The sequence below is a fragment of the Eptatretus burgeri genome, chromosome 18, assembly GCF_056783735.1.
Source record: "Eptatretus burgeri isolate ZD-2024b chromosome 18, Ebu_testis_v1, whole genome shotgun sequence".
Taxonomy (NCBI): domain Eukaryota; kingdom Metazoa; phylum Chordata; class Myxini; order Myxiniformes; family Myxinidae; genus Eptatretus; species Eptatretus burgeri.
The window spans coordinates 41,345,997-41,360,822 of NC_140978.1; the positions used below are offsets into that span (position 1 = coordinate 41,345,997).

The following is a 14,826-nucleotide window of genomic DNA, read 5'->3' on the forward strand; positions in this document are numbered from 1 at the left end:
CGTGTCCAATCCATTTCAATCTCCTGGTCTTCACTTCGTTACTTTAGTTCTTTTGAGTATTTCTTCATTTGATACGATGTATGGCCATCTATGATACGAATATAAATATGTCAAGTTTCTGATTGTCCCCTCGGTATATTTTCCAAGCCTCACATCCATATAATAGCACTGATATGAGAAGTGAGTTAAACAGTCTTAACTTAATTTGGTTTTCAATGTATAAATGCTTGAGTTTCATGAAGGATACCAGAGCTTTACAAACTCTCTTCCTATCTTCTTCCCCTCCTCCTTGTTTGTTGATGATGGCCCCGAAATAACTGCACTTATCATATCAACTTCATTTAGATGCTGGATCTCCAATTTGAATTCTGTTCTTGCCTTTAGTATTTATCCTCAAAACCTATGTTTAATTCTTCTTGTTAATTTTGAGTTCGGTTTTTGATGCAAATCGAATCATTTTTGCTACCTTTGTTTGCATATCTTGGTAGCTGGATGACAAAAGGACAATGTCGTCAGCAAAGTCCAAGTCCTCAAGTTTGGTTGTAACCCTCCACATAATCCCTGTGTTGTTGCCATCTGTTGTCTTCCTCATTATCTCGATTACTACAAGCAAGAATATAAAACCAGACAAAACATCTCCTTGCTTCACTCCTGTATTTACCATAAACCACCGATTCCTCTCCAATTTCACCTTTCTTTGGTATTTTGACAATTAACTCATGCTTCCACACTTTAGGTACTTCGTCTTTGTCCCAAATTGCTCTGACCAAGTTGTCAAGCCATTCCACTGTGGTGTGTATGCCCGCTTTCAATAAGTCCGCTGTAATTTCATCTTTTCCTCCAGATTTACTGTTCTGCATCTTCTTTATTGCTGTTCTAATTTCTATTTTTTATATACAACTTATGCTGATTTCTTCTAAAACAGGATCACACTTCTGTTGTGGGATCGTCAGATATTTGTCTATTTAAGATTTCTTCAAAATATTGTCTCCATCTTTCTTTCTTGGCTGTTTCTTCTGTTAGTAGAAGAAGTCCTTTCGTTCCAGCTTTTGGATCTCACGATCTGCCACGATCTTTCCTCGGAAAGCCACATTTCCAACTGGGCCTCCAAAGCCAGTCACTGATTGGGAATCCTCCGTCGTGCAAAGTCCTTCCTTGGCCCACCTGAACTCCTGACGACAAACAAAGCTTTCATCTGCAGCCTTAGGGAGTACTGCTCTACCCTCTAAACTGGTGCTCCTGCCTCTCACCTTTCTCAGTGTCACGCTATGGAAACCAAAGCATTTAGGGTTATTGGTATCTTCCGAGATGAGGCTGAGTCTTTGGGTCTCTCACTCTCTCACTGCAGACTTGTCGGTGGTCTTTCTGTCTTCTACCATCTCCTCTCCGGTCTCACCCCCCCCACCCTCCCCGCTCCATCTGCGATATGTCCCCACCATATTTCCGCAGGGCGCTCAAGGTCTACCAACAACCCCCTTCTGGTAAAACTACCAAAATCACGAATCACTGCTCACCTTCACTCTTTCATTCCTCTTTTTTTCCCGTCTTTGGAATAAACTCCCTCACTCTATTCAATCCCACTCTTCCCTCCAGGTCTTCAAAACAGCCGGTCACCACCACCTCTTATCTTCCCCCATCCAAATCCTCGATCTTTTCTACCCCCGTTAATGCACCCCAAACCCATCCCCTTCAAATTCCCTGCTTTCCTTTTCCTGAGATTTATAAATCCCACATTTTTCATCCGATTGACTTGAAATTTGAAGAGGATTTCGATTTCAGGTCACTGAATTAAATCAGCCAATTATTTTTGAGTTCAACATCGACCAAAAGGTCAACATAGGCCGAATTTCTAAAATTGTCAAATTTCATCCGGTTGACTTGAAATTTGAAGAGGAGTTGCACATTTGGTCATTGAATTCAACCATCAATTATTTTTGAGGTCAAATTTGTTTTATGGATTCTGAAAGTATCGTGCTCTGCATGATGTCTTCGTCTTGTTTGTTTGTCTGTGTGCAGGATATCTCAAAAAGTTGTGGACAGGGATTTGGATAAAATTTGTGGGCAGGTTAGGTGTGTGACAAGGACGAACTGATTAGATTTTGGTGAAGATCCGAATCCCGATCTGGAGGAGAATTATTTAATCCTTAAAGTGATTCTTCACCATTCATAGGGACAAAAATGATATATAGCACGATCTCTCAAAAAGTTGCGCACGGATTCATACGAAACTTGGCGGACATGTTGGGGATGTAACAAGGAAGAATTGATTCAATTCTGGTGAAGATCTGAACCTGAATCTGGATACGAGAATTATTTGATTTTTAAAGTGGTTATTCACCATTGAGAGAGAGCCTGGTGTTGGCTTCGTGGTTTGGGTGGTGGCTTGCAATTAGCATCCTGAGTTCGAGCCCTGTTTGCCACTGAATTAATACCAGGGGGTTGACTCAGCCTCTCATCCTTCTGAGGTCGGTGAAATGAGCACCAGTATACTCTAATAGGGGCACTGCGTCAGTGGCATAGCTGTGCCCCTAACCAATGATGCAACCAGCAGCCAAAAAGGCAGCACACGATGGGAACCATTGAGAGAAACGGCTAAAAACGATATAGAACGTTTGATTCACATTACAATAAGTGTCTAACCACATCCCCTGTGTTCCCACTGTCAGTATATTGGACTTGCCCTTCTGGCACTTTGCTCTTCCTTGTGCCTTGACGTTGTATTTTTATTTATTCATCATTGAAATTCATCCAAAACAAGGCTGAGAGTCACCAAATGTGAAGGGCTACTGATAAAAAGAAGAGGAAAAACTGTCAAAAACCTTCACTGAATCCTGACATAAGGAAACCTCTTCACAGGACCACTGCGCAGGAGTGGGTAACTAGACCAGGTGGAAACATAAATTTTCCTTCCCATATTGGGTGTGTTTTAGGAGACCCCGTCTCCGTACTGGATGGCCGTTGGTTCCTGAAGGAAGCTCATCAACCCTTTGTCAGGTGTTGTTTGTAGTACCGGCAGGGAATCACAGTCACCCTCCCCACTAGCAAAGCCAGTGAGGGGTGTCGGTTTAGTCGCCGATAACCCGACCACGTGGCAGGTCGCACTGGGTTACATGTTACCAGTGGCAGTCCCAAAGGACTGACTGGAGAGTATTTTGTTCCAATCACCACATGACCTTGACCTTCAACATTTAGGGAGTGAAGATAAAAGAAAAAGTGTGCCCATTTACAATCTAAAATTAATAAACAGATAAACTAGAGAGTGCATAGAACACCTTACTCCACCGATGTTTAAGTTTATAACTCAATTGAAATAAACATGATGATTTTAAAGGTCGCATAAAAATATTCCAGAAGTTTAGCGCCATTGATGCAGTGTCTTATACACCACTTTATTTGATATGTCCGAGTAGTGCTTAACGGAAGGGATTTGGAAGTGACAAAAAGGTGATTTCTATTCTACGGTGTTCAAATGTATAATTTTTTTGAAATTGAATAAAGAATTTAAAGGTCCGATTAAAACAAGGACAAATGTGTCCAAGAGCCGCGTCATAAAGGTTTTGTCTTCACCAGAAGGAGAAGAACAACGCGCAGCTCTCTTCGAGCCAGCGTTCGCAACGCGACGTGGCTAAAAAAAAACAAATGGCGTTCAGTACATCTGAAAGTTTGAAATAGTCATGTTCAAAACGACTACTTAATTACCTTTCCACGAGTCACATCCAATTTGTGGAGCATCTTGTCCCACATCACTCAACTTTTAAAAAAAAAGTTTCATTTCATTATACACTTGCTTTAAATACATGTGACGTAAAAGCAATGTAGAAAACTGATAATTATCGACCTGCGCTTAGTTAGTGTATAGTCTTCGCATCGTTTCAATGAAATCTCCATTCGCCTAATCTTGGGGCAGTATTGCCAACGCAGTTGCCTGGTGTGTTGACAATACTGATCTCACCCGTGGAGTTTGATATAAGCCTGTATCAGCAACACATCTGAGGGAACATTATAACTTGGCCGAGGACTGAAAAACAGGTTTCCTATTTTCACAATGCAATGCTCATGTACAAGCACTACCAAAAGGGACAGCCGGCTTAATAGCTCCTGCGATTGGCACGATACATGCTACAAATTGAACGAACTGCTACCAATTCCCAACCTATCTCGTCGAAACTGCTGTGAAAACACATTACAAATTCACAAGAACCTGCCCACCTCTATTCCCATATCTCTGTATTGTCTTTTCTGTGGAACAGACTCCCTTTGTCTCACTCCACTCCCTCTAATCCATCAAAAGTGCAGCTCCTTGCCACCTTAAATGCTTTCTTCCATACACACCACATCTCTTCTACCCTCGCTGACCCCACCCCCACCCCCACCCAAACCACTCCAGCTTGGTTTTTTCTTTCTTTCACTCACCCATCCACTCATGTGTGATGTATTTGGCTCTCTCCTCATCTTTTATCTGCAAACCTGTGACCCTGTTGCCACCTGTCATTTATCACCCCATGAGCCTAGATTTCTGTATACAATTTTTTTTGTTAAAAAACCAGAAGTTAAGGTAACTTTTTCAATCTTTATTACAGTACCTCACTGTTTGAAACAGTGTGCCTGGCATCCATTCTGAACGTGAATGCGCTCAGCTTTGAACGTTACATCGCTGTGATGCAGCCACTACGGGCTCGTTCACACGGCACACGGGGACGCGCTCTACGAGTCATCGCGGCACTCTGGCTGATGGCAGCCCTACTTTCACTGCCCGTAACGGCCACACATGGGTTGCATGTCAGCAACTTCCCCAATGGCTCGAAAATCGAAGAATCGGCGGTGTGCACCGTGGTGATTCCGCTCTGGATTTACAAAAGCATTGTGAAGGCCACAGCTCTTCTGTTCTATGTGCTCCCCATGTTCATGCTGACTATTCTGTACTGTCAGATGGGGTTTAAGGTATATATAAATATATATATAGATACACACAGTGCACCTCCACCATATCTTCCATGTGTTAAATGTATGCCCGCATCACAACTGATCGCCCATCAAACTGTCTATCTTCCTTCAACACCTTTTTATCAAACTCCAACAACTTCGTATAAAAGACATCCTTTAACTTAATTCCCTTTCTGCCAAAACACACACACACACACACACACACACACACACACACACACACACACACACACACACACACACACACACACACACACACACACACACACACACACACACACACACACACACACTTTTGTACCTGGATTGTCCAGACACGACGCTGTTCCACAAGTTCTTACTTCTTACAAGTAATTATCACTTGGATGGTTACTTTCTAGGAAAATGTACAATTGGGTGTCCCATTGTTTAGAGAAATTAATCAAAGCAAGGAGTGATCATGGAACCTATATTAAGGGTAGATTATCACCATGTGACACACATGCATGCCATACAACACATGTAGGTAAGACATCTTACTAAAATATGTAATTTGGTGTGTCTGTCTGTCTGTCTGACTTTTTTGACTGTGATACATTCGGTCATTACTTATCCAATCTCAACCAAACTTAACAGAAGGATTAAGGGTCACACGATGGAGGATGTAGCGATTTAACTCCACCCCCCCACAATCCCCAAGGGGGGGTGCGCTTTGCAGAAACTCAGTGTGAGGTGTACATGGTGCTTCAAAAAATGTTAATGTATGTGGGATTATCGTTACATTTATATGGGATCGATGGTCAATCTCGAGAGTGGACCGCAGTTGAAATGCTCTTTGTTGGGTAGTCGATGTCGTCGAAAAAAATTTTTTTCAAAAAAAAATTTTGTTTGAAATTTGTTCTTCCCTTATTATCAGTATTTCCGTCGATATGTTTGTCTGTCTGTCTGTCTGTCTGTCCCTCTGTTCGATCCAGTGCTCCGTTAATTCAATGGCGATTTCGATGAAACTTGGTTGGCAGGTTCATACCATGACCTAGTTGCATGCAAATGAGAACCGTTGCTATGGACACCACCGTTGCCTAGCAACGGGACTTTGACATTTTTGAAAAATCATAAAAAAATTTAGTTTTTCGAAAATCAAAAATCGGGCCACGAGCGACTGTGGGCAGTACATTCAGCCATATTGTCAAAAATTTCCAGCCGGATTCTATGAAAACTGTCGGAGAAGATAGACTTTGAATGAACCCTGGTCGAAAACAATAAAAAAACGAAGTTCGTTATATCTCAGAGACTGAGTCAGATATACATGAAACTGGTATGGAAGGTTCATGGTATGTCCTAGTTATGTGTGAGAAAGAACCGTTGCTATGGGCCCCTCCGTTGCCTAGCAACGGCCAAAAAACCTCTAAATGTGGGCGTATTTTAACGAAAAAAACAATCTGCAGCATTAACCCTTGAAGCTAGAATCATGAATTTTATTATGCTTAATCCTCAGGTCATTCCCCATTGAACGGGCCCATCGTGTCAGGTTCTATTGGGTAGGCGACTACCCATGTCCACCTACCGGCTTGTATTTGGTATGAACCACCGTGGGTGACTGAAAGACGTCCGTCCATGCAGCAACCTTTCCTCTTTGCTCCGAAGTCAATCGTGTTGCCATTTCAGTCAACTGCAAAGAAAGAAAACAAAAAATCTCAGAATTGTTCACATTTTGTTGAAGCATCCTGTAAAATAGGTTATCATGGCGTTTCATGGGGCACACCTTCCAGGCATAGAAAATTATGATAATCACACACGTTTCAGTTAATTCTGTCTAACGGACAATTACATTTTTAAACAGTCGCGACTAAACTGGAAGAAGTTTGGAGGAAACTCTACATGATTACGGCATTCTCGACTTATCGCGTTCCAATCAGATGAATGGATCTCATCACTGTCTCGACTTGCTAGGCCTCAAGGTAAGCGGCAATAATCTTTCACTAACAAAGCTGCTTACATGAGTCTTTACGCATGAATAATGAAACCCAATGCCTGTTCAACTGTTCAAGCCATGATCAAATTATATGTGGACTGCATGTTGATAGTTTATAACGGATTAACCTATCTTTGGGCCTCATGTGTGATTTCTCCCTGCCATGGTTTAAAGTGTGATATTGCCAGACACCCTTATGGCCCAATTGTGATCTTTATTTGATCGACGCTCATGGACTATGCAGGTAACAAATGTTATTTGAGTCTCTCTCAGCAACCGCTCGTTGGACACAAAGTCCGACCAGCGACAGCCAAGGATTCTCCGAAGAGACCTGGTACCAAAGGAATTAAGTCTCTGTCTCAGATCCCTGGTCAGAGTCCAGGTCTCACATCCATAGAGCAAGACTGAAAGCACCAAGGACCAGAAGACTCAGACTTACGTCCTCCCGCACAGGTACCGGCAGCACCACACCCCATTATCTAGTGAATCCATGACTCCCCAGGCCCGACCCAGACGTCTGTTGACCTCTGGCTCACAGCCAGCAGAAACATGAATATCACTGGCAAGGTAAGTGAATCGCTCTGTGACCTCAACATCCTCACCACAAACAGGTACAGACAGGACAGCAGGATCCAAGATGTCATTGAAAGCCTGAATCTTAGTTTTGACCAAGGAAACCAGTAATCCCAGCGGCTCCGACTCCTCATTCAGCACCTCAAGGGCCCCCAAAAGGATATCCAGAGTTTCCGCAAAGATGACTGCATCATCTTTGAAATCAAGGTCAGAGATCGTGACATTCCCAAAGGATTCACCGCAACTGGATCTCTCCGACATCCTCCCCAGAATCCCATCCCAGCAAGTGCTGAAAAGTATGGGAGCCAGTACACACCCCTGATGAACTCCAGTAATAACTGGAAATAAGTCAGAGATGGTACCACCACATCTCACAGCACTCTCAGTACCACAGTATCATTCAGACTTCAGATTGATCAGTTTTGGTCACACCCCACTAAGACCAAGAATCCACCAGAGGGCATCCCGATTCACTGAATCAAACACTTTACAGAGATCAACATCGGCTGCAGGCAGCCCCTGCAAAAACTCTCGCCTGCGATCGGTGAGGACCCGAAGAGCATTGATACGATCAATCTTTGACCTCTTTGGTGTAAAGCCTGACTGCTCTGGTCACTGGTGCTCAAGCAGATGGCAGTGAACCCGATCAAGAATTATCCGAGCAAAGACCTTGTCCGGCACTAAGAGCAGTGTCACCCCTCAGTAGTTGTTGCAGTCTTGACGGTCACCCTTCCCTTTCCAAAGAGGGACAAGGCCCCTCGTCCAGTCAGTTGGGATGATGCCTGTATTCCAGGTAGAGCACAGAACTGCATGCAATGACATGAGTGCAGCATTTCCACCAGCCTTGATAAGTTCAGCATGGATGCCACAGATCCCAGGAGCTTCACCCCATTTCAACCGGTTCACCACAGCCTGTGTTTCCACAAACGAAGGTGGAACACAGTTGATTGGAGGGTCAGCAACAGGGATTGTAAAACACCTGATGTCCAACTCAACAGCTGGTGGATCAGCCTGGTACAGCCCCTCAAAGTAACCGGCCAAGCGGGCCTTCACTTCATACTCCTCTGTCAAGAGTCCACCACCCTCTGCTCTAACTGCAGTATACCGATGGACGGTCTTGGATGAATGCAATGCGTGAATTCCCCTGTAAGCAGGATGAGAATCACTTGATCAAAGATCAATCACAGAGAGAGAATCAAAATTCTTCTTCGCCCTCCGGTGAGTTCCAAGACATCTCCTGGCAACATCAAGGATGGTGGTCTTGAAGGCACTCCACAACTCTTCAGGATCCCCTAAAGCACCCAGACCCCCCAAATCTCCACTCAGCCTGTTCACAAACTCCTCAGCTACCCTCTCATCCTTGAGCTTGCCAACATCCAGCCTAGGCTGGGATGGTACCATTCTCCTCGATTGAAGCTGAAACTTAAGAGTTTCTAAAACAAGCCGGTAGTCAGTATTGAGGGACTGAGTACTCTGGTTGACCCTGTAGTCCTGGATCATCCTTCAGCAACCATCAATGAGCACATGGTCAATCTCCTTTGCCACACCGCCAACGTTGGAATACCAAGTCCAGCGATGAGCTTGTGGGCGCTGAAACCATGAACCAGCCACCCTAAGTCCATGACTTCTTGCAAAGTCAAGGAACTTAGTGCTATTCTGGTTCACAGTTCAAGACCCATGGGGACCAACACATGTCTCATAACCATCCCTATCAGATGATGAGAGACAGGTGATCATTATCTCTTAGGAATAGGCATCATCTGCGAAATCAAGGTCAGAGATCTTGACATTCCCAAACGATTCACCGCAGCTTGAGCTCTCCGACATCCTCCCCAGAATCCCGTCCATACAAGTGCTGTAAAACCTGAAAAACATCGATGCATTGAAATCCCCCAAGACTAGAAGAGTATCTTTTTGCATTTGCATTATCCTTGTTTTTTTATTCACAGAATTTGGAGCCCATCATGAGTGTCAAAAAAGAGGGTATGATGATTCATATATTCAATATGGATTCACATCCATCATCATCAATGGAGAAGAAAGGCCTCAATGTGTTATCTGTCGCAAAGCTTTGTCAAATTATTCTATGAAACCAACAAAGTTGAATGAACATTTGCAGAATGTTCATCCTCAACACAAGGACAAGGATAAAAGCTTTTTTGAACATCATGGGAATGCTCTCAAAAAGATGAAGCTGGATTCAACAGGGGTATTCCAACAAATGAACCAAAAGGTTATTGAAGCTTCTTATGTCATAGCACTGGAGATAGCAAAGCAGAAAAAAACCCCACAAGTAATTGGGGAAACTTTGATCAAACCTTGCACTCTCAAAATGGTGGAAATTGTGTTGGGAAATGGCTTGGAGAAAAAACTTGCAGCAGTTTCACTATCAAACAGTACTGTTCAAAGGAGGATCAGTGACATGGCCATTGACATCAAGGATCAAGTTGTGCAGGAGATCAAGTCTGCAGCATTTGGCGTATTTTCAATTCAACTTGATGAAATGACTGATGTGGCATCGTGTTCCCAGTTGCTGGTGTTTGCAACATGTGTTCACTCAGGTTCATTTAAAGAAGAGTTTCTCTTTTGTTCTCCTCTTGAAACAACTACCAAGGCCTCAGATATTTTGGAAAAGGTTTCAACTTTCTTTGAAGCAGAAAATCTTTTGTGGGATAATGTGTGGGTGCTGTACAAATGGAGCACCAGCTATGTTGGGGACAAAATCTGGATTTCAAGTTTGTGTGAAAAAGCGAGCTCCAAAAGTGAAAGGCATTCATTGTATGATCCATCGTCAGGCACTGGCCTCAAAAACACTTCCAGCTCCACGAGGGAAGGTTTTGGATCAAACAATTAAAATTGTGAATTTTGTCAAAGGAGGAGCTCTCAACTCATGACTTTTCAAGCAGTAATGTATTGGCATGGATGCAGGCCATCATTTGCGTCTTTTCCACACAAATGTTCCATGTCTTTCAAGAGGAAATGTAACTGAGCGAGTAGTATTTGAGCTTGGAGATGAGCTCAAATTATTTTTTGAAGATCAGGGTAAGATGGAATTTTTTGCCTGGCTGGATGATGAGGAATGGATCATGCACCTTGCCTATTTGGTTGACATTTTTGAGCAGCTGAATAAACTGAATCTTCAGATGCAAGGAAAGAATACATACATCATAAAATTCATGGATTCCTTGAAAGCTTTCATGAGCAAGCTGGAAAATTGGAAGAGAAAGGTCAAGATCAAAAATGTTGCAATGTTTGAGAAACTGTCATCAATTCTTGTTGCTGGTGGTGAAGACCAAGTGATTCCAGACCCAGGTCGAAAAACCAGTTAAAACCAGTACACATTTTCAACTGGTCTCTATTGGTTCTAATTGGTCTTTAACTGGTCTCTATTGGTTTCAACTGGTACCAGTTAAATTCAGTCAGAATTCCAATTTCCCAGTTGAAAAAACCAGTAGCTCATATTTGTACCAGTTAAAGTCTTACTGGTTCCAGTTGATACCAGTTGCAATGTACTGGTCCCAGTTGATACCAGTTGCAATGTACTGGTCTCCCAGTTGACACCAGTTACAATGTACTGGTCCCAGTTGATACCAGTTAGTTAAATACAATTGTATTTCAACTGGTAATATATCACTCTATTCCAATTTCCATATTAAAACCAGTAAGAAACCAACTGGCTTTACTGGTACCAGTTGGCTACTGGTTTTCAACTGGTACCAGTTGACCAGTAAGCTACTGGTCTTTACTGGTTTTTTGACCTGGGGAATTTGCAAAAATGAAATTTTGCAGCATTTGACCCCACTGGATAATGAATTCAGCCAATATTTTCCTGAACTCAGTGATGAGTTGGATTTAGTGCGAAATCCACTTAAATTGTCAATTGAAAAAGTTCCTGATGATTGTCAAGATGAATTTCTGGAGCTGAAGACTGATTCGGGAGCAAGAGACATGTTCGTTGAGAAATCAATCACAGAATTTTGGTCCTTGATGTGCGATTCCTACCCAAAAGTGGCAGAAAGAGCTATCCATGCATTGCTTCCATTTGTGGTGACACATCTTTGTGAGTCAGGCTTTTCAACTCTGTTGCAAATGAAAACGAAGCAACGAAGTACATTGGAGGTTGAAAATGACCTGTGTTGTGCCCTTTCAAGTACTCCTCCATGTATCGAAGAATTGGCAAAGAAAACAACAATTACAGGTTTCTCATTGACTGTAATCTTCATCAAAATAAAATGAATTACAATACCCTGGCATTATATTGAACTTTTTGTTTATTTAAGTATGCTTCAGTAACTTTAGTCTGTTAAGTAATTAGTTATGAATATAAAAAAAACTGCTTTTATTTAAGTTTTAAAATCAATCAACATTTTCTATTGCTATTAAATATGTAAAACTCCACTATGAAAATAATCCAAGTGAATGTATATGTACTAATGCAGACAAAATAAGAGATTTTCAATATTATATGCATATTATTTGGAATGCACCTTTGGAGTCAGAGAATTTTGGAAAGGGGGGAATGACATTCTGACATATGGTGAAAAGGGTGCATGGGGGAAAAAAGGTTGAGAACCACTGGTTTAGACCTTTAATAAATGACACCGATATCAAAATAATAGGGTTGCCAGATGTCCGATAAGTATCGTATTTGTCTGATATTTTAACCTCTTGTACGATCGATCATTGCAAATGCACGATAATTCTGGCAATTCCAAAAAATAAAGTACTAGACCTTCAATTTTCAGTTTAAACTTCGTAACATTTTTATTCGAGCACAAATAAAGAGAAAAAAATCGATTATTTTAAACACGATTTACTCATTAAAAAGCGACCGAAACGTCAAAATACGGTCACAACCTGTTTCCTCGACAAAAATTAACCTAAAAATGTATTTTAAATTATTCATTTATCTTTTGAAACAAGACTTTCAAATATGCCTCTGACAATCCGGAGTTGATATCTGCGTTAACTTTACAACTTTATTTTTGTGACATTTCAGCTCGAGCTCAACCGTCCACAATGTGATGTCACAGAATGATGGATGTCATCATGTAACATGGCATTTATCTCCTCTTTCCAAAAATATATTAAAACAATTTTCCCCTTTAACATTTGATACTGGCAAATACAACCCCGTCGGTTTGCTGACGGGAATGTTGAGAGGGAGTGGAGGGAGGGAGGGGAGAGAGAGTGGAGGGAGAGAGAGAGAGTGGTGGGAGAGAGAGTGGTGGGAGAGAGAGTGGTGGGAGAGAGAGTGGTGGGAGAGAGAGTGGTGGGAGGGAGAGAGAGAGAATGGTGGGAGAGAGAGTGGAGGGAGGGAAAAGAGAGTGGTGGGAGCGAGAGGGAGAGTAGAGGGAGGGAGAGGGAGAGGGAGAGAGTGGAGGGAGGGGAGAGAGAGTGGAGGGAGGGGAGAGAGAGAGAGTGGAGGGAGGGGAGAGAGAGTGGAGGGAGGGGAGAGAGAGTGGAGGGAGGGGAGAGAGAGTGGAGGGAGGGGAGAAAGAGAGTGGAGGGAGGGAGAAAGAGAGTGGAGGGAGGGAGAAAGAGAGTGGAGGGAGGGACAAAGAGAGTGGAGGGAGGGAGAAAGAGAGTGGAGGGAGGGAGAAAGAGAGTGGAGAGAGTGGAGGGAGGAAGGGGAGAGAGAGAGTAGAGGGAGGGGAGAGAGAGTGCAGGGAGAGAGAGAGAGTGGAGGGAGAGAGAGAGAGTGGAGGGAGAGAGAGAGTGGAGGGAGAGAGAGAGAGTGGAGGGAGAGAGAGAGAGAGTGGAGGGAGAGAGAGAGAGAGTGGAGGGAGAGAGAGAGTGGAGGGAGAGAGAGAGTGGAGGGAGAGAGAGAGTGGAGGGAGAGAGAGAGAGTGGAGGGAGAGAGAGAGAGGAGGGAGAGAGAGAGAGTGGAGGGAGAGAGAGAGAGTGGAGGGAGAGAGAGAGAGTGGAGGGAGAGAGAGAGTGGAGGGAGAGAGAGAGTGGAGGGAGAGAGAGAGTGGAGGGAGAGAGAGTGGAGGGAGAGAGAGAGAGAGAGTGGAGGGAGAGAGAGAGCGAGAGAGTGGAGGGAGAGAGAGAGAGAATGGAGGGAGAGAGAGAGTGGAGGGAGAGAGAGAGTGGAGGGAGAGAGAGAGAGTGGAGGGAGAGAGAGAGTGGAGGGAGAGGGAGAGAGAGTGGAGGGAGAGAGAGAGAGAGTGGAGGGAGGGAGGGAGAGAGAGTGGAGGGAGGGAGAGAGAGTGGAGGGAGGGAGGGAGAGAGAGTGGAGGGAGAGAGTGAGAGAGAGTGGAGGGAGAGGGAGAGAGAGAGAGAGAGAGAGAGAGAGAGAGAGAGAGAGAGAGAGAGAGAGAGAGAGAGAGAGAGAGAGAGAGAGAGAGAGAGAGAGAGAGAGAGAGAGAGAGAGAGAGAGAGAGAGAGAGAGAGAGAGAGAGAGAGAGAGAGAGAGAGAGAGAGAGAGAGAGAGAGAGAGAGAGAGAGAGAGAGAGAGAGAGAGAGAGAGAGAGAGAGAGAGAGAGAGAGAGAGAGGACGGAGGGAGGGAGAGAGAGTGGAGGGAGGGAGGGAGGGAGAGAGTGGAGGGAGAGAGTGAGAGAGAGTGGAGGGAGAGAGTGAGAGAGAGTGGAGGGAGAGAGAGAGTGGAGGGAGAGAGAGAGAGAGAGTGGAGAGAGAGAGAGAGAGAGAGAGAGTGGAGGGAGAGAGAGAGAGAGAGTGGAGGGAGAGAGAGAGAGTGGAGGGAGAGAGAGAGTGGAGGGAGAGAGAGAGAGAGTGGAGGGAGAGAGAGAGAGTGGAGGGAGAGAGAGAGAGTGGAGGGAGAGAGAGTGGAGGGAGAGAGAGAGAGTGGAGGGAGAGAGAGAGAGAGAGAGAGAGAGAGAGAGAGAGAGAGAGAGAGAGAGAGAGAGAGAGAGAGAGAGAGAATGGAGGGAGAGAGAGAGAGAGAGAGTGGAGAGAGAGAGAGTGGAGGGAGAGAGAGAGAGTGGAGGGAGAGAGAGAGTGGAGGGAGAGAGAGAGTGGAGGGAGAGAGAGAGAGAGAGAGAGTGGAGGGAGGGAGGGAGAGAGTGGAGGGAGGGAGAGAGAGTGGAGGGAGGGAGGGAGAGAGAGTGGAGGGAGAGAGTGAGAGAGAGTGGAGGGAGAGGGAGAGAGAGAGAGAGAGAGAGAGAGAGAGAGAGAGAGAGAGAGAGAGAGAGAGAGAGAGAGAGAGAGAGAGAGAGAGAGAGAGAGAGAGAGAGAGAGAGAGAGAGAGAGAGAGAGAGAGAGAGAGAGAGAGAGAGAGAGAGAGAGAGAGAGAGAGAGAGAGACGGAGGGAGGGAGAGAGAGAGTGGAGGGAGGGAGGGAGAGAGAGAGTGGAGGGAGAGAGAGAGAGAGAGAGTGGAGGGAGAGAGAGAGAGAG

The 14,826-nt window shown here is 44.3% G+C and overlaps 1 protein-coding gene across 1 annotated transcript in view; it reads left to right on the forward strand.

Moving 5' to 3' along the window:
* LOC147008978 (neuromedin-U receptor 2-like) overlaps positions 1-14,826 on the forward strand; it is a 60,771-nt gene that overhangs the window by 13,337 nt on the left and 32,608 nt on the right. Inside the window, exon 2 of the mRNA XM_085863766.1 lies at positions 4,581-4,941. Within this exon, the coding sequence (XP_085719892.1) occupies positions 4,581-4,941 (361 nt within the window). The remainder of the gene's footprint in view (positions 1-4,580; positions 4,942-14,826) is intronic.